Source organism: Marmota flaviventris, chromosome 1 (genome assembly GCF_047511675.1).
Source record: "Marmota flaviventris isolate mMarFla1 chromosome 1, mMarFla1.hap1, whole genome shotgun sequence".
NCBI lineage: Eukaryota > Metazoa > Chordata > Mammalia > Rodentia > Sciuridae > Marmota > Marmota flaviventris.
In genome coordinates this window covers 168,761,488-168,781,687 of record NC_092498.1, presented here as the reverse complement: position 1 = coordinate 168,781,687, position 20,200 = coordinate 168,761,488, and the positions used below count along the sequence as shown (strand labels likewise).

At 41.2% G+C, this 20,200-nt stretch overlaps 1 protein-coding gene across 9 annotated transcripts in view; it reads left to right on the top strand.

Moving 5' to 3' along the window:
* The window catches only part of Arhgef3 (Rho guanine nucleotide exchange factor 3), a 310,186-nt gene that overhangs the window by 226,358 nt on the left and 63,628 nt on the right, over positions 1-20,200 (top strand). For 2 of the 9 annotated variants that reach the window (XM_071618840.1, XM_027921553.2), the window contains exon 1: positions 14,288-14,528. The exons of the other annotated variants lie outside the window; for them this stretch is intronic. In XM_071618840.1, coding sequence (XP_071474941.1) covers positions 14,433-14,528 — 96 coding nt within the window. In that variant the 5' untranslated portion in view covers positions 14,288-14,432. Of the gene's footprint in view, positions 1-14,287; positions 14,529-20,200 lie in introns of those variants that run through there. 9 annotated transcript variants of the gene reach the window in all.

Sequence of the window (20,200 nt, the reverse complement as noted above, 5' to 3'; positions counted from 1 at the left end):
ATCCACCTAAAACTAAAAAATAAATATTAAAAAAAGAATCTGATATGAAATTTTTGCTTGGAGGATGTGGCAGATAGTTCATCTTCTCTTAGAAATTATTTGAACCTCTGAGTTTCAGAGTGTCCATTTGACTGGCTCTTTGGTTCTTGGGCTTTGAAGTGATCCTCTCCTCCTCCAGACTTACCTCCCATCTATGTTTGGGACCATAATAAACCAAGCTACTGTTTATAGAGTTGCTATTACATGTCAGCTCCTTTACCAGCCTTTTCTCTAATCTCCCCCTCTCCACTTTTGAAGTAGGTGTTGTTATATTCTAATTGCAGGTGAGGAAACTGAGTCTCCAAGAGATTGAGTAACGCTTGATTGTTGAAGAAATTTTGGTGGATGATGATGAAAGAACACATTTGTATATACTACCATTGTCTCCATGTAAGATCACATCCAGGGAGATCCTAGTGCTTTGGGTTGACAACTGACAGGGACTTGAGTAAACATTCAACCTCCTGATTGACAGACTGGGGAAACTAGTGAGCAAAGAAAGAGTGGGAATGCAGGACCAAGATTTGAACCCATGGGTTCTCATTGTTATTCAGTGTTTTTTTGTTTGTTTTTTTTTTGGGGGGGGGGGCATTCTTTTTTGTTTTTTCATTCATATCATATAGGTTTGAATCCTTGACCCTTGGCATCACAGGCTGTAGGGTCAGATCATCCTGCTTTGTCAGTGACCTGCACATTATTAATGTTCCATTTCAAAATTGGAACTTCAGGTTCGGAAGCAAAATACTAGCATTTGAACCCCAGATTTGCTACTTACAGCTTTGTGACTTTGGGTAAGTTGTTTAACTTCCAGTGCCTCAGTTTCTCCCACTATGAAAATTCTCATCTTGCAGGATTATCTTCAGGATTGCATGAAAAGGGTTGCATGAGATACTTCATGTAAAGTCAGAGAACAGTGCCCAGCCAAGATCAGCATCATTTATTGTGCTTTTGTCACTTGCCAGGCATATTTTTACACATATTTTGGACACAGCCCTGAAGAAGAGAGTTGTGATTCTTACCCTTGCAGAGCTTATAGTTCAGTGGGAGAAACAAATATCAAACAAGAAGGCAGCTAATGACTTAATGAGCCATTCTAGTTTCGTTTGTTATTTACAGGGCACTACTTAGAAGTTGCTGCATTGTATCTTTTCCTCAGTTCTGACTTTTATAACAGGCAACATCAATGTCAATATTTTATGTCAGAAGTTTAGCTAGGGGATTGCACAGAGCCCTCAGCCTTGAGAAACCTGTGCTGCTCAGTATCTCATACCAGCAGCCAGCTCTGTGTTACATCTAGAATACAACTAACCATGGTCTTGCCCCTTGCCTTCTTCAGGCAGCGCACCCCTGCAAGGCAGGAAGTTATGACTGGATAGAATTCACAGGGCAGCGAGTAGGTCCACAGAAGGAACATTGAGCTGTCATAGTCATAACAGGCCTGTGGGAAGAAGACAGAAGGAACCAAATGTTGTTGGACAGATAACACAGACACTGCATAACCAAGTACCTATTTTTAAGTGACCGTGGTGTATTTTCAGTCAGCTCCCTCTCATTTGTAGTCTATCTACAAATTTTCTCTTATTGTCTTTTCCCATTGTAGATCTTCCCTCTGTTAAAACCTCTTATTTGCCTTTGCATTTGATATTAAAGGAATCTGTATGTATATGCATTCTCTGACAAATGAAGTCATTAAGCTTAATTTTCTGATGACCCATATGAAATATTATTGTACTGAGCTAACCCAAACTCCATGCTGCCTAGACCAAACATTGCTGATTTTTAACAAGGGTATTTTCATCAATATGGGATATTATAATTTTTCTATGAAGACTTTTCCTGGAATAAAATAGAATTAAATCAGGACAATACTTCTTACACACTTTTTGGTCTTTGCTATTTTATAGAATCAGAAACATAATTGAAATCACTGTATTTTACAGTTCAAGAAACTACGCCTTAGAGGTCTCTTGACTTGCTTTGGGCAGCTTTAATGGTAGAGCCATGATTGAAACCCGTATTTTCCAATTCTGGTCAGTTTGCCTTCACTGTGCCTCCTTCTTTTATATTCCCAACAGTCAAGTCAGTATTTGAAATCATGGAGTTAAATTTAAAAATTATCCCCTTTGAGGAAAAAGCTATACTCATACATTGCTGGTGGGACTGCAAATTTGTGCAACCACTTTGGAAAGCAGTATGGAGATTCCTCAGAAAACTTGGAAACCACCATTTGACCCAGCTATCCCACTCCTCAGTCTATACCCAAAGGACTTAAAATCAATATATCATAGTGACTCAGCCACATCAATGTTTATAGCAGTTCAGTGCACAATAGTTAAACTGTGGAAACAACCTAAATGCCCATCAATAGATGAATGGATAAAGAAACTGTGGTATATATACACAATGGAATATTACTCAGCATTCAAAGAGAACAAAATTATGGTATTTGCAGGTAAATGGATGGAGTTAGAGAATATCATGCTAAGCAAAGTAAGCCAATCCCAAAAAACCAAAGGCCAAATGGTTTATCTGATCAGTGGATGCTGATCCATAATGGGGGGGGCATGCAAAGAATGAAGGAACTTTGGATTGGGCAAAGGGAAGGGTTGGGAGAGAACGGGGCATGGCACAGGATAGATGGTGGAGTGAGACAGACATCATTACCCTATGTACATATGTGATTGCATGAATGGCTCAACTCTGTATCATGTACAACCAGAGAATTGAAATGTTGTGCTCTATTTGGGTACAATAAATTTAAATGCATTCTACTATCATGTATAACTAAGTAGAATAAATAAAATAACAACAATAATAATAATGAAAATTATCCCCTTTGAAAGCAAAGATAGTGGACAAGGTCCCCCAATCCCATCTTTTCTCCTCTAATTCATTGATGAAAGGGGAGTAGGATGATTCATTTATCAGAAAGGTTAATAACAATATGGGTTATATGTCAACTGTATGCCTAGGATGCTGAAATGTATATTATCTCATTAAATTATCCACGTTTTTATCTTATCAAAGCCTTTAAAACTCACATATCCCCATTTTGCAGATGATTAAACTAAGGTAAGTAAATTGTTCAAAGTCATATGATTAGCAAGTGAAAACTTGATATTTGAATTCACATTTTTTTTTGTTCAAGAGCTTTATTCTACTTTATTCTCTCAGAAAATGAAGCACAGTCTGTTGGATATTCCACAAAGAAAGTTTTGCGATAGGACCAGGGTAGGAAGAAGATATCCTATTCTTCAAAAATTAAGGTCACGAGGCAATACATTTATAATTATTTTTCAGTTTACTGGAGCAGTCTGCATTTTTTCCTTAACTTTGTGACTTCTTAACTTAGGCTTCCCCATTACAAGTTCCTCTAGGAAGTGAGAATTAATTTGGGGAAACAGAACCTCAATTATTCCTGCTTCCAGCTGGAACAAGTACTTGGCCTCCTCAGGACAGGTTGGGGAGGAAATTGGCATCTCTCTGCTTGAGCTCGTAATCTGGAGAAGTGACTGAATCTAGGAATGATGCCAGGTGGGGTGAGGGCAAGGGAAGGAGGAAAGGGATGTGGTATATGCAGGAAACATGATGGCACTTCATTTCACAGAGGCATAAGGCAAGTGTTAAGCAAAGAATATGAGCTATTGTTGTGGCATTTTTTTTAAGTGGGTGGATTGTTTTTATAAAGTTTTATGAACAGGAAACTGAAGCAAAATGCTGATCCTTTTGGTTTTGCCTGCATCGTTTCTGGATTTGCTTTTGAATTTTGATGACAGGCACTTCCTTTAACACTTCTGGGGGTAGAGTGTAATAAGACACCCCAACTGCAGAATCCAAATGAAGACTTGTAGTTTCATATCTTTTTGATAACACCAGTATGAGACAGAATTAGATCCCTCCCCAACCAGGGGACAATGATAGTTCTTTGAGTAACTGAAGCAATCTGCTCACTGTCTTCTCTTTTAAAGCATTCTTTAAAAAAAAAATGTGCCTAGCATACCAAAAACATGCATTAAAGTGTGTCATGCTGTGGCAAAGAAAATATAGATCCTCCCCTCTTCCTCCTTATAAAACCCAGCCTCCCCAGAGATTGTTTCCCCTGGAAAATGATTTCATCTTCAAGTACGTGGTCCTATCTGTTGTGCGTTGTGAATGCACTAAGCTAACATTTGAGGCATCTGGCTGCCAACTTTGGAGATGTTAAAAGCCTGTTTTGTTCCTGCAGGGCATTTATTCATTACCTACCTTGTAAAAGTTGTGTCTTACTGCATTTTCCTGGCACCAGAGCAATCCTTGTACCTACTATTGCATTTGGTGTTTCTGAGCCTGTAGGCAACACAGAGTTATTAAAGTTCAAGGAAGAAGCCACGTGATATGGGGTTTACAATTTTAATTCTCTCTTCTCTCCTTGCCTCCCTTCCTCCTACTCACTGACAGATGAGTTTGGTTCACTATGTACTGTTTCTAAGCCAGAATGAGCTCTTCAGGCACTCTTATAAGCCTCAGAGGCAGAGCATGGTCCTCCTTTGGTGTAGCAGTTCCCAGAGAAGTTTTCTTCTTCCTCTGACTTCCTGGGGCATATGAGGTGGCCCAATACTGTAGGCCCAGCCACTCTGGAGGCTGAGGCAGAAAGATCACTTGAGCCCAGGAGTTGAAGGCCAGCCTCAGCAACATAACTCCTAAAAAAAAAAAAAAAGCTAGAAATTTGAACCAGAACTTCAGATTAGTGTCATGTGTAATCGTCGCACAAACACTGGGTGAAATTCCCCCTACAAGGTCTGTCTCTCAGGGTCCAACTCAAGAGAACGAAGTTTCAATATGAATAGCACTAGGTATGAGCATGATAAATTGAAAAGGGGAAAAAATAATGTGTATGTATGTAAAGTTGAACCTGAAATCAAAAACCTTGAGAAGAAAAGGGAAGAAAGCACCTGATGGAGTTGGAGGGAAGAGGGAGATGAGCATGTTGCAGGACATCTTTGAAAATAAATGATTTGTTGTCCCTTGGCCTTAGTCTTCCTGGCAAGTCCCCCTTGTTCAGGAATGAGCATCAATTGCTGGGTTTGTGTAGAAGGCTGGGGGACTGAAAGCTCTCATGATATCAGAGAGGGCCCTCACAGCCTTATACTGCAGGATTTCTCTCAAAGTGTTTTTTGTGAGTTTTGGATCCTTCTAAATGCTAACAGTTAAGGATACCTGTCTACCTTTCAAAATTTATGACAGCTCACTTATGACTTCTTGATCCCATCTTGGAAACTTCAAGGATGCTATGTTCCTTCTTGTAAAAAAGTCTTCTGCAGATTTGTGTCCTCTATAATATATTCTCTGATTTACTCCATTTCAATTTTTTAAATATTTTTTTAGTTGTAGATGGATGCAGTACCTTTATTTTATTTATTTACTTTTATGTGGTGCTGAGGGTCGAACCCAGTGCCTTACACATGCTAGGCAAGCACTGTACCAGTGAGCTACAACCCCAGTCTCTACATTTCAATTTAATATTTGTTTCAACAAATAATTATGTGATAAGAAAGTTGAATAAGGTAAGGTCCATTTCCCCTGGTAGCTTGCAGTCAGGCTATGAGTGGAAGCAGACAAATCAACTGATAAGGGTGGGGTGAGATTGGTGAAAGAGAAGTACTTGGCACAGTGGAGATTCAAAGCAAGGGTTGCCCTTGCCTGGGGGTCACCAGCAACCTTGGATGAAAGGAATTAGCAGACAAAGCCATTGGGTGGTTGTGCTTGTTGCACCAGAATTGAAGAACCAATGATAGTGTAGTCATCAGAGTTGGGAAGCCAGCCAGCCACTGGTGCTTCTGTTTAGCCTTCTCTTGCAAATTCTTTTGATTCGGAGAGAATTGTGGACCCCTGAGAGAACCCTGTATGCTGGGCTTGGTTTTAGATGGAAGATGGGGGAAAACATCAAACAAAGAAAAGCTCTTTTAACTCAACTCCCACTAAACCAAAGCTCTGGATTAGCGCACCTGCTCTGCCCCTCTGTAAAACACACCTGAGTCTCACAGAGCCAGAGCACTTTAGCTGATGGGCTGCTGCTCAGAAGCACACAGCAGCCGACTTCTGCTCCCACCAGCTAAGACACACACTTGCCAGGAGTCCCCAGGTCTGTTTCTGCTGGTTTGACTGTTCTGTAATTAAGGTCCTCTACACCAACACCCTCCACCTCACCCTAGGCCCTAGGACTTTTTTTTTCAGGTAAATATCTCAAGCCAACTGCCCTCCTTTCATTCTCTACTGCTAGTTTTTTAAAGACTTAAATTCAGCTATGCCCCCTGGTTATGAAGATAAGCATGTTTTTAATTGGAGCTGTGGACTCCAGATTGTAAATCTAGGCCCAAATGCCAGAACACATCTCCAGGTACGTGGCTTAGTTGGCAGTTTACTCAGAGTATGGACTTGGTTATTTATTTTTCATGTACCCATGTTTACAGCATGTGGTCTGGCACACCATGGTTCCTCAGCACATACTGGTTTGGAGGAACAAATAAGATAAAGAGCTCCCTATGCACATTCTAGATTTTGATGCTACAACCACTAGACTTAATTTCCCCTGGGCACCTCTGGCCTGAAGATCCATGGTGACAGCATTTATGAGAAGGAACATTTTAGGTTCTAATTTTTCCATGTAATGCCTAGTACATAAAAAGCCCACATAAATGCATGAATTAGCTATAGTCTGAGAAGAATTTTTTAAAAATCCTGGAAAATAGCAAAGTTGTTGAATTCTTAGCCGAAAGTAGGAAACACTTGCAAACAAATGGAGACTCTCCATAAGGTTAAAGCCTCACTAGTGCTATACAGAAACTGTTCTAAGGGCTAGCTTATTTCTTTTTCCACATTTTTTATTGGTGCATTTTAGTTGTACATAATGATGCAATTTTTCGTTATATATTTGTATGTGTGTACAATATAGCAATATAATTTGGCCAGTATCACACCCCAGCACTTACCCCTCCCTCCCCAGATCCTACCCCATGTTCTCTTTCCCCTAGTGATCTCCCTTTGATTTTCATGAGATCCCATCCCTCAACCTTTCTTTTCCTTTTTCCTCTCTAGTTTCCACATATGAGAGAAAACATTTGAACATTGATCTTCTGATTTTGGCTTATTTCAGTTAAGATGATGGTCTCTAGTTTCATCCATTTTCCTGCAAATGACATGATTTCATTTTTCTTTATAGCTGAATAAAATTCCATCATGTGTATATACCACATTTTCTTTATCCATTCACCCATTGATGGACATCAAGGCTGGTTCTATAGTTTGGTTATTATGAGTTGTGCTACTATAAACATGGGTATGCATGTATCATTATAGTATGGCTTTAATTCTTTAGGATAAATACTGAGGAGTGGTATAGCTTCCTCTTTTGAGGAAGCTCCATATTTATTTCCATAGTGATTGTACTAATTTAAAATCCTACCAACAGTGGAAAAGTGTTCCTTTCTCTCTACATACTTTCAGAATTTATTGTTATTTTTTTAAAAGCCTGCTTTTTCTTTCCTTTTTTTAATTGTAGATAGACACAAATATCTATATTTATTTTTGTGTGGTACTGAGGCTCAAACCCAGTGCCTCACACACGCTAGGCAAATGCTGTACCACTGAGCCCAGCCCTATTATTTGTATTCTTGATGACTGCCATTCTGACTGGTGTGAGATGAAATCTCAGTGTAGTTTTGATTGGCATTTCCCTAATTGCTATTGATATTGGACACTTTTTCATGTTTGTTGGCCCTTTGTATTTTTTATTTTGAGAAGTGACTGTTTACTTCACTTTCCCATTTATTAATTGGATTATTTGATTTTTTTTGGTGTTAAGTTTTGTGAATTCTTTGTATATTCTATATATGAATCCTCTGTCAGAAGAGTAGCTAACAAATATTTCTCTCCCATTCTATTGGTTCTCTCTTCACATTCCTAATTGTTTTCTTTGCTGTGCAATAGCTTTTTATATTTGATGCCATCCCATTTATTAACTCTTGGTCTTATTTCCTGAGCTTTAGGGGTCCTGACTGGCTTTTTTCTATGAGTAAATTAAGCCTACTTGGTAGTCATCCATTCAAATTGGAAAAGTTCAAGATTCTTATTGTAAAACTGGTTTTTGATCACACCTGTTATGAAGACAGAAATACTTTTAAGAAGACAATTAAACTCTTTGGGGTTCTTACTTAATTACTGGGTTTGCATTTCTGCCCCCTAAACTGTAAAATATGATAGCAGAAAAACAGTAGAATATGGGTATCATGGGAAAGAACAAAATTAGAAAATTTTCTTTGCCCTCCCCTGGTTACCCTTAATTATATCTCATTGAAACTAAGTCTCACTGGTCTTTTGAAGTTGTGTTTTTGTATTTGAAGCAGTTTAAGAAAAATTCTGTTCCCTCACCCTCTTGTTCCTACTTTCCTTTTTGTTTTCTTGTCCTGTTTGTGTTTTATGGGATCTGTTATTTGGTTAAGGGTCAGGCTTGGGCATCAGGGAAGATTTTGAGGTATGACTGTGGTCTGGGGCTTCTTAGCACTCCAGCATTTCTTTGCTCTATTTAGCCTAAACTATCATATGACACTAATAAATGATCAAGGTCTGAAATAAAAAAGATTCTTGAAGTCAAAAACCAACAGATTCTCTTGGCTCCAATGCCATTTTTCAGTTCTACTCTCTCTAATGAAGTTTCTCAAGTGGCATTGTTGGAATTTTGGACCTGAGTGTGGTGGGAGACTGTCCTGTGTGTTATGTCTACTTGCATCCCTGGCCTGTACCCAGTAGATGCAGTGGTCCCCTGGTGCCTGCCAGTGACAATAAAAAATGTATCCAGATATTAATAGGAGCTAAAGATATAGCTCAGTGGTATAAAGATATAGCTCAGAATGCCTGCCTAGCATGCATGAGGCCCTGGGTTTAATCCCCGGTACTACCAAAAAAAAATAAAATAAAACAAAAAATTATATATACATACATACACACACATATCCAGATATTGCCAAATGTACCCTGAAGAACAAAGTTACCCCTGGTTGAGAATCCATGCTGTAATGAACAAGAGGGTAGAAAATGTACCTGATCACCGACAATATAATTTTTATATCTAATTTTTTTATAACTTTTTATTTTGGCATTGCAACTAATAATCCAAAGAATTAGGTTAATCTAGTGGAAGAGAAAGATTTTATCCCATAACTGGTTTTTTAAGACTTGTTTCAGAAAATGAGCTTTTAAAAAAAAATGCAAGAATTAAATCTTCTAGTTGTAGAGTATCCAATAAAATATTTTCATAACTCTAACCTGAAGCCAGTGGTCACATCCTCAGGCAGGGAAAGTGTTATAATAGTATGTGATTTGGATATTATCAGTACACCATTTGTGCCACGTTTACCTAATAGTAAGTCATAGTCCTGATCTCTCCAAATTCCTGCCAAAATAACTTCAGGCTTTTTGACCCCTCCTCATCAAGACTGAAGTTGCAGAGGGAAGAGGGAGCTTGATCATTAACTAGGAATGTTACCCAAATGGAAGTGAAGGGGAGAGGGGTTGAAACACATATGTGCCCAACCTGTACCTACATGCCTACGCCAAATTAACAGGAAGAAGAGATGACTTCAGATGCCAGGGAAGCAAATGGAGGTATACATGTTTGAAAGCTGGGCCTTGGGGATCTGCTAATGTCACTTGAACTTCTGCAAACACACACCTCACTGCAGAGGTTACAGCTGAAAGGCCATGTTTTAAAATGGACAATATTCCTTGAGCAGGTATGTTTTAAACATCTGTCTACCAGGCGCAGTGGTGCACACCTATAATCCCAGCGGCTCAGGACTCTGAGGAGAATCACAAGTTCAAAGCCAGCCTCAGCAATGGTGAGGCGCTAAGCAACTCAGTGAGACCCTATCTCTAAACAAAATACAAAATAGGGCTGGGGATGTGGCTCAGTGGTTGAGTACCCCTGAGTTCAATCCCCAGTACCAAATAACAAAAACAAAAAGCATCAACCACAATACCTGCCTGGCATGGAGGTTCAGGAATGGTGAGAAGAGGATGGGAGAAAGATAGCAAACTAAACATCTGACTGGTAGTAAGTACTTGGTATATATTTGGTGAATGAATGAGAAAACAGACTTTAAGAAAAAAAGGAGCCCCCCTGCCCTGATATTAATTAAAAATAACACTGATAGGGCAGAGCACCGTTCTGCTGGCTGAGATTATCACGGCCACTTTAGCTTCTGAAGTTTTAGCCTCATACTGGGCCTGTTCTGCTCACAGTCACAGTGCTTGGCTTTGAGGAATCAGTAGATGGTCTCCTTGCCATGCCTGCTCATCTGCTAATCAAAAAGGAGCTAATCCCAAGCAGTGGGCTTGTGTGAGGAGGCCTACCACTCCACTAGCAGCACAAATGACCCCCACCTGGAACTGGCAAGCCCATGGCCCTGTGCTTGGCACCACTCCTGCAAATGCAGAACAACCTTCTTTATTCCAGTCTCCAGGCTTCTGGCTCCTAAGGAACACTGCCTGGCTGTGAAGCATTTTATAAGATTATAACTGGTTGCGCCGAAGGCGAGTTCTGAAAGGCACTTTGTGCTGTTGCTTTCAGTGAAGCTGCCTGTTAGGGCAGTGTTGTTCCTAGGCCTGTAAACACATACAGACACAAGCAGGATAGGGTATCCTGAGCTGCTGGGGCTGCTTGGCTGGACGGCACGATAGGCTGGACCAGCTTCTCTCAACTGTGACACTAACCTTGGGCATGTGCCTGGGATTCCTTCTATAGGGCAGCCTGTTTTCTGACAGTCTTTGGTTATGCACATCCCTGGTTGGAGTCCAAGGCAGATTGCCCAAACCCCAAATCAGCTAATAGTGGAGCAGTACATCCCACAGGGTAGTGGTCTGGGCACAAGGTAAAAATCGCATAGGGTCAAAAGTACCCTTAAAATTCTTTAAATGTCTCAAGGATCACATACAGGGCTTGTGTGGATCCAAATTGCCTGTTTGGGTTTATAGGCTCTATTGTACCAAAATGTATGTCCTTAAACACCAGAATCCTATTTAGGGATGAGGTATTCAGGCTTTGAGAAGCTGGGAAGAATCAGACCACCCAAGGGGACTCCAGATCCCCTTCTTTCCTTTCATATTCATTTTGAAACTTATGCCTTTTTGTAGCACTATTTAAATTATTATGGGCCATTAGCAGTCTCCCTGCCTAGATGCACAGGGGAAAAGACATAAGTTTGGTGTACATATATTGGGTCACTGTATATATTCACTGGTTTTCATGGTTCCATTTTTTGTGGGGGGGTATCTTTTTTTATGGAACTAGGGATGGAGTCCAGAGCTTAGTGTGTTCAAGGCTAGTGCTTTGCCACTGAGCTATATCCCAGTCCTACAATGTCTTGTTTTGTTTTGTTTTGTGCTGCTGAGATCAATTCCATTATCTCTGGAAGAGTCCCACCACCACCCCAAAAATGTGTTTGGCAGCTTTCTTGCAATCAGTATGAAAATTTTTTTTGTGGCAATAATTGTTTTAAACTTGATGTTAAAGCCCCTCTCTCCACCATTTCTTGGGTCAATCTATGATTATTCTGGACTAATGGCTTGTCACATTCTCTGCTCAGTCCCGAGGATCACCACAGTGAGTAGCCCAGTTTCAGGATTATGAGAATTTACCAGGATAATTATTTTCTTCACTAAGTGCTTTAAGTACATTTGCTAGCTGGAGAACAAGGCCCAGCAACCTCTACCGGGAATCAGTTGTTAAAGGCCAGAGTCTTCTAGTTGAGATGGTAGGTCTGTGAGGCCAAGAGCAGGGAAAGGAGGAGAATAAGGAGTGGCTCTGGGTACTTTTGCTCAGATCCTGAGTGACCAGGCAAGCCCTGAGTGAGGCATGTCACTGCCTCCCAGCCTGGCTTTGGCTGCACAGTTAATCAGAGGGTGCTTTGGTTGGGTGTCCTTGAAGATGGTCTTCCTGTTCTGTTCCCCATCTCCTGCATGATGCTCAATTCTTGGTAAAGTGTGTGGGATGGGATGGAGGTGCACTTGTGTGAGCTTACCCTCAGCACAGCTCAGGCTAAAAGAATTAGGCTATGTTCTGGAGTATCAACAGGAATTCCCATTGGTTCTGAGGTGTTCATTCTCACTGCACATCTTCTTTAGCCACTTTCCTCCCTTTATCTTGTGCATTCAAGGGGGGAAAAAACCTCAGGCACTCTCTTCAGTCTCAGTTGACACCCATTCATTCAGGAGCCCCCTTTACATGTGTGGCAATAGCAGACTGCTAATTGGTTCAGATTCTTCCTGCTTCCAAAGGCAGTTTGTGGGAAGCACGGAAAGGCAGTGGGTGGATTTAGTGCCTGGGCATGGATTTGATACTTGGAATCAAAGAGCTATGTATTGTGAGGTTTCCTGCCTGGGAAGTAGAAAGTGCTGAGCTCCATCCTCTGTTGGACTCAAAGAACATGAAATAGGGATGTATGTCTCCATTCCCAGTACCTATCCCACACCCAAGAAGTAAAAACAAGAGTCATTGTCTCCCCAAACCAACACCTGATGTAGCCATGACTTTCATATGAAGGAAGAAAAGAGTCAACAGTACAGCCTATAAAATAACTTTGGCGATAATAACTTTAATATTTTTAAATTAATTTTTAATTTGCTAAGTGATACATGAGTACATTTTTCTTGTAAACTTTTTTCTTTTTTTTGGTACTGGGGATTGAATCTAGGGGTGCTTAACCATTGAGCTACATGTTACATCCCCAGCCCTTTTTATTTTTTATTTGAGACTGGGTCTTGCTAAGCTGCTTAGGGCCTCACTAAATTGCTGAGGCTGGCTTTGAACTCATGATTCTCCTGCCTCCTGAGCCACTGAGATTACAGGTGTGAACCACCAAACCCAGCCCTGTAAATATTTTTTTTTTAATGTAGCCATAAATCCCCTATGTCCACTAGCTTTAATCTCTTTATTCCAGGTCCCTCCCTCCATCCACAGGGAATAGAAAAAGATTTGCTGTGGATTCTTCCAGACAGTATTCAATACTATTTACCTACAAATATATCTCTGTGAAAAATATATGGTTTTCTTTTGTAGACGTGTTTTTAACACAGATGGTACTATACTGTGCTGTAATCTTGATTGTCTTTCAACTGAGCCCAATATTTGGAGATCTTACCATGCCACACCCATAGTTCCATCTCCTTTTTTGATTGCTGCTATGAGAGGTATTCCATAATAAAGAAAGTTTATTTAAGCTCTCCATATTTATATATTACCATTGTTGCCAGTTTGTTTCTTACTGCTCCAGACAGGGCTGCAGTAAAGGACTTCATAATTGCTCCTTGGGCATTTACAGTGTTATGGTTTCTCAAAAAAAGGGCCCAAAAAAGGCATGGCAGGGCAAGGTCACTGCTGCACAGCTTTGGACTGGAAACAGACTTTTGTCAGATTACTCTTCTGAATGGCAGGCAGCCTCTTTACCCTTCTGGTCATATTTTAGAGTGGATGGGGGAAAGGGCTCCAAGAGACTCTCCAAGAGTGGTGAAATGTTTTGTATCTTGATTGTGGAGGTGGTTACAAGGGTATTTACATATGTCAGAACTCAGCAAATTGCACACTTAAAACAGGTGCATTTTACAGTTTGTACTGTTTTTATTCCAGTGATGTTTAAGGGGGTGGGAGCAGGGGCGGTGGCACAAACCTCTAACACCAAGCTAGTCATGAGGCTGAGGCAGGAAGATAGCAAGTTCAAGGTCATCCTGGGCAATTTAGACCCTGTCTTAAAAGAAAAACCTGGGGATGTAGCTTAGTGGTGAGGAGCCCCTGGGTTCAATTCCCAATACTGTGGAGGGAAGGAGGGTGCTGGGAGACCGGCCTGGAAAAAAGGCAAGACAGAAAACCACCTTTTTTAAAATGTGGGCTTTTAAAAACGGTCGCTCCCCACCCCTAAAGGCCTCTTCCTACTACCCTGCCTCCTTTCTACCCGCCCCCTCCTCCTCACTGAGAGTGCCAGGGAGCGCAAGTGGAGCTGTCACTGGGTCCAGCGACCCTGCTGTTGCGTCGTCTTACCGGGGCAGGAGAGAGAGATCCCTTCCCGCCCCGGACGGCCCCTAGCGTCTCACCTGCTCCGGGTGTGGGCAGAGCAGCACCCAGGCTCCAGGAAGCGTGGGGCGGGCGGAGCCGGCACTGCCCTGCCCGCGCTGGGCGTGTCCGCTGCGGCTCCGCCCCGCTTTCAGCCGGAGAGCAGGAGCAGTCCCGCCAGGCTAGCAGCCGGCTGTTGGTCTCCGCGTAGCCGCTCCCACCCGGCACCGTGGAGCTGGGGCCCCCTTTCGCCTGGGAGTTTTGTGGTCGCCTCGGGTCAGCAGTGACATCCCAAAGGGCAGGCCCGGCAGCCGCCATGGTGGCCAAGGATTACCCCTTCTACCTCACTGTCAAGAGAGCGAACTGCAGCCTGGAGGTGCCCCCGGCCAGCGGTCTGGCCAAGGACGCCGAGGTAGGGCGCGCTCCACCTGGACCTCTTGGACTCCATCTGCCTGCCTTTCTCCCTCCTCCTCTCTCACTGTCTTGGCGCCCTCCCTCTGCTCCATCTCACACTGCTCGCTTTCTCTCTCTCACACGCTCTGTCCGAGTCTCTTTATGGCCATCTCTTAGACTGTTTCCTTTCTCACCCCTTCTTTGTGAGTCAAGCATGAGCTGCCTCCTCTGCCCCAGTCCCTCTCCCTGCCTCTTGCTCTGGCCTCTCTTGCTGGAGCATTAACTGCAGGGCTCTGGGAATTATGATCTTCTTTGTAGACCTGGCCAACGGACTTTTCTCCAACTGCATCAGAAGACAGATGTCAGGGAAGAGCTATCCATTAACCGGGTGTTTCCTTTTGACAGGGTTGGGAGAGCAGAAGAAGGTTCTTAGGATCTCCCCTACATCTCACCTGTCAGACTTGGCCTTGCAGCTTTTGGCAGCAAAGATAGGACACAGTGCTTCTATTTGTCACCTTTGGCCAGAAGGGGGTCATTTATCTAAGGGTCTGGAGCTAAAAGAGTACTTTGTCTCCTCACATGGATCTTGAAAATGAATTAAACTCCTTCTGTTGATAAAAAGCTGCCTTGGAGGACTGAAAACATTTCCCTTTCTGGAATTTTCCTGTGCCTTGGGGGTAATGAGTGGGAGTCCTAGGGCTTGTATTTAGTCGTCCTCTTCCTCCCATGTGCTATTTCTCTGGCAAATGGCTCACTGGCCTTAAAAGTTGGGCTCAGCTGGAGGACAAAACAGCCCTAACTTTTGAAAGGGCCTTAAGGAAAACAGTTGCTTTCATTAGACCACAGCTTTGCTGTGGCCCAAGCTATGCTGGAGCTGTAGGTCCCAACACACACTCAGTGGTTCCTATTTCCACTCTCCCTGACCTCACTCTGAGAATACAACCACTACAAAGGTCAGGTGGGGGAGACTGAAGGCAGGTGTGCCGTGACCCCATCAGCCTTCTTGGAGTTCCACATCACCCACTACTGCTCAGTGTGTGCAGTTTTCTTGCTGAATTATGTGTATTTGGAAGAGTGGCATCAAAGATTCATTGACTTTATCAGGATCTGCTCCAGGCTGGCAGGGCTCCCAATAGTCTCTGGTTGCATTCAGCTTTCAGTAGACTGAGAGCAAAATTAACTTCTCTTTTTTGCCCCCACTCCACACTCCATACTCCAGCTCAGTTGAATATTTTCAGAGTTTTTGTTCCCAACAGCTGTGAAAGTGTGGTGGCCCTAGTGGCATTTGGATTCTTTTTTAAGTTTTGGCAAGATGGCACCTACATAGAATTCAGGTTGTTCAGGCTTGGAATGGATACAGTATTCTTTTCAATGGGAACTTTATAATTTAATGAATGGAGAAACAGTGCAATTTATCTCTTTAATCTTATTCCTATGCATAGAATATAGATATGTCTGTAGTTCACAAATATGCTGAAAGAAATGTATCGTCAGATGTCAAATATTAATTTTCTTCATTGGTAACTGGATCCAAATGTTAAAATATGACTGATTTTCCTTTTCTGAAGATGTCAGGTATGAGAGTATGGATGGGTAAATTAATGATTTTTTGGAAATAGTTGGTAGATATTCTTCAGGTATCACCATTGAGTTTTCTTGTTGTTGTTTTAAACCAGAGTAAAAGTATATTTAATGCAACTTGAGGGCAGAGATGCCTTTTAGCTTCATTAATCTAACACATCAATGACTAATAATGGCGATAAGCAAAATTGGAGAAAGAAACCCAAGTCAGTTTAAGGGAAAGTTTTCTGGTTTCATTGTTAGCACAAAAGACAACCAATCTTGGTAGGGATAGCCTCTCCATAAGCAGTTAACTAGATCTATTTTCTACCAGTAGGTGTCGTCAGTATTTGTAGATGTTTAAAAAAACAGTATTCACTTATCTGCCTTTTAAAAAGCATAGTTATATAATTATTCATAAAGTAGACATTGACTCTTAATGCCTCTAAAAGGCTTATTTGTTTGTTTTGTTTTTAATATTGATCATTTTCTTTGTAGAAAGAATATGGCTGTCATAAAAAGAAAAAAGGGGTCTTTCCAAAGGTCTTTTCCAGAATATTAGGACTCGTTGACCTTCAAAGGCACTTGCAGCAGAGCACCTGTGCCCTGTACATTCACAGTGGTGTTCTGAGTTTGCTACAGGGAGGACAGTGTGTGGCCTTCTCAGTGCTTTCCAGCACTGGATCCTGTTTGCAGCAAGTGTGCTAGGGAAGGTCACTCATGAAAAACCTTGTGGGGAGCAAGCCTTTATGTGCATTTGACACCGTACACTTGAGTAAAAAATGGTGCAAAATAAAGTTCTCTTGAACGCAAATAATAAAAGTTCTTTTGAGATTTAATTAAAATGCTTTGTAATTTTTTTAAATACCAGTGGTAGTTTCTAGTGAGAACAAAATGTGATAACATTTAAATTTTATTTTTCTTTAAAGAAAGATCTATTAAACTATGGATTGTGATGTTGCTTGTCTGATATTTTATGACCGTTAATGTAATGCTGCTTCTTAATCTGGCATTTCTTATAACATGAGTATATGAGCTGAGTTGCAAATGTTCAATTTTAATACCCATAACCAGCTAGATCCTTCCGGCTCTAATCATTAACTGTGAAATCTAAGGAGCTTAGGACGTGGCTCTGGATTTTCATAGAGAAGTATGGTATGATATAAGCATTGTTCTGTATATTTTTTCTGATCTTGATATGGTCTTGCTCAATTTATCTGTTTTCATTTTTATTGGTGGCTCACTTCCCATGCCAGAAGAGACTGTTCATTCTAGACAGCTTAGGTATTTTGAACACCTAATCAATTCACTAAAAGAAAGCTATTATACTCTGTAAGTTAAAAATTCTACTTCCTCACAGTAGGTTTGCTTTTAAATGAAGAAAACTTAGGTGAATGGACATATTGGCTAAGAAAGCTAGAATTTTAAGAGTCTTAAAAACTTTTTGTTTTTTAAACAGGGTTTTACGCATGCTGGGCAAGCACACTTTCACTGAGCTACACCCTCAGCCCTATTTATTTTTTGATAGGTCTTGCTATGTTGCCCAGGCTGGTCTTTTGCATTCCTCCTGCCTCAGTCTTCTATGTCACTGGAATTACAGGTGTGTGCTACTGCACCTGGCTCCATTTCAATTCTTTTAATTTTTTTAAGTAGTTGTAGATGGACAGCATACCTTTATTTTATTTGTTTACTTTTATGTAGTGCTGAGGATCAAACCTGGTGCCTCACACATGCTAGACAATGCTCTACCACTGAGCTATAACCCCAGCCCCTCCATTTCATTTTTCTTTCTTTCTTTCTTTTTCTTTTTCTTGGATACCAGAGAATGAACCCAAGGATGTTTAACCACTGAGCCACATCCCCAGTCCTTTTTATATTTTATTTAGAGACAGGGTCTTGCTGAGTTGCCTCAGCCTTCTGAGTCTCTGGGATTACAGTTATGTGCCACCATGCCCAGCCTCCATTTCATTTTTAATAAAAAATACAAAGAAGGATTTTCTATTATTTCTAAGAATATATCTGATAATTTGGTGGACAACTTACTTTGGGGGTTAACATTTACTGTCTTAGATGTTGGTCAGGATTAGGCCTGATTTGGTGGGTGGTATTTGTATTGCCTTTGTCTCTCAGTGGTTGTAAGAGGTTGGAACATGTAAACCATATGCCTGTTTTGTGAATAGTTGAGTATTGCCTTGGGTCTCAAAGGTATAGATTCTGACTTTGCCTCAGCCAGTGGCTTTGCATGACCCTGGGAATAATGACATGCATCTAGAAATAACAAAGTTCTACCTCTTTTCAAAGTCTGTCATGTCTAGTGTTTCACTTGAGACCCCAATTATGTTATAAGGTTAACATAAAGCATGGATTATTCTCCCCACTTTATGAATAAGGACACTGAGGGAAGGTAACTTGCAGAAGTACACAAAGAAAATCAGCATCTTAAGCCAAGATCCAATGCCAGACTTCCTGATGGATTTAGTTCAACCTTCAATATCCGGCATCCCTTGTAGCATCTAAGGGTATTTATTTCTGGTGGGGGGGGAAGGAGAGAGATACAAAGCTTAACAGATATATAAAATACTTTAAAATATTACCTTCTTAGGGCTGGAGCTATAGCTCAGTGGTAGAGTGCTTGCCTAGCATGCATGAGGCACTAGGTTTTATCCTCAGCACCACATAAAAATAAACAAATAAAACAAAGACATTCTGTCCATTTACAACTATAAAAAAAAATTTTAAATATTACCTTTTAGATGCATTATCTTGAGTACCTAAGAATGTATTTTTTTAAGCCTCAGCTGAAGAACACAGTGAACTCTGCCATGATTTATGCCTCATCAGTCAACATGTGTATTTGGAAATTTTGCACACCTGAGGCTCTGTTCCTTGAACGGCAGCTGGAGAACTAAAGGGTTACTGGTTTCCAGTAATATATACTTTCCTTGGAATCTGCATCATATATACTGTTGGTATATATGACCAGCTGCATGGAAATGGATTTCTTCAGATGACTACATAAATAATCCCCATGAATCAACCATGTGACCTCAGAGATCTTGCTGGGTAGAGAGCCATGCAAAGTTACACAGGAAAAGGCTACTGTTAGTAGGATCTGGTTGTGCTCATTGGGTCATAACTCTGAAAGCTCATTCACATGGAAAAGTATCTTGGGGATCGTGGACATCCAGGATGCACATAAACTAAGAGCAGGTTTACTAAAGAAAAATGCATTAGCTTTATACAAGTTGACTTTAAATCTGTTCGTGGCATCAACTCTGGAACAATATTGTCTGGGTCCCAAAGCCATCTCTATCACCTGTCAGGAGTATAACCTTGAACAAGCCACCAGGCCTCTCAAAGCCCCAATTTCCTCAGTGGTAAAATGGAGGTGATGATATTCTACCTCCTAAGACAACAGTGAGGTTCAAATGGGAGAAATCTTGTGCACTGCTTAGCATAGTGTCTGACACATAGTAAGTGCTGAATAAAATCATCAGTACTTTGGCATCTTAAAAATGATCCCTACAGTGGTTTTAAGAAGTATTATGATCACCATCCTGATTTCCTGAATGCTATTTTAGATATAGCAGTGTATTTGGGGAGCTTTACTTACATTCTTCACTTTAATTATCATCATAACAATCCTAGGAGGTTGGTATTATTGTCCCCTTTCGTAGAAGGAAAAATTGAGGCTCTGAACAGGATAGTGTCTTGCCAGGGTGATAAGCTACTGGGTGGATAAGCCAAGATTCACAGCCCAGTGTGACCCTGAAGTCTGTACTTTCCCAACCACATCACATCGCCTGTAATGACTAAATCGTAGGTCTCACCACATAGCACATGAAGGGTGAACCTGCCTGCTCAAGCTAATTGCCTGACAATGGAAGGGCCATTTTTTTTCTGATTATATGGGTAGGAGACCCCACCAGAGGTCAATGCTTCCTACAGCCCACTTCATTGAATAGCTGTGACCTATGGTAGTGGGGTTTTCAAGCCTGTTTGGGAGGGTTTTGGTAATTTCCATTTTGTGTTTCTTAAGACCAGGCAGCTGAGTTTTGGCAGAATTCTGCATGCTCAGCTCTGTGGAGGTGACACTGTTAGTTCTTTTATTAGTCATTTTGCTTATCTACA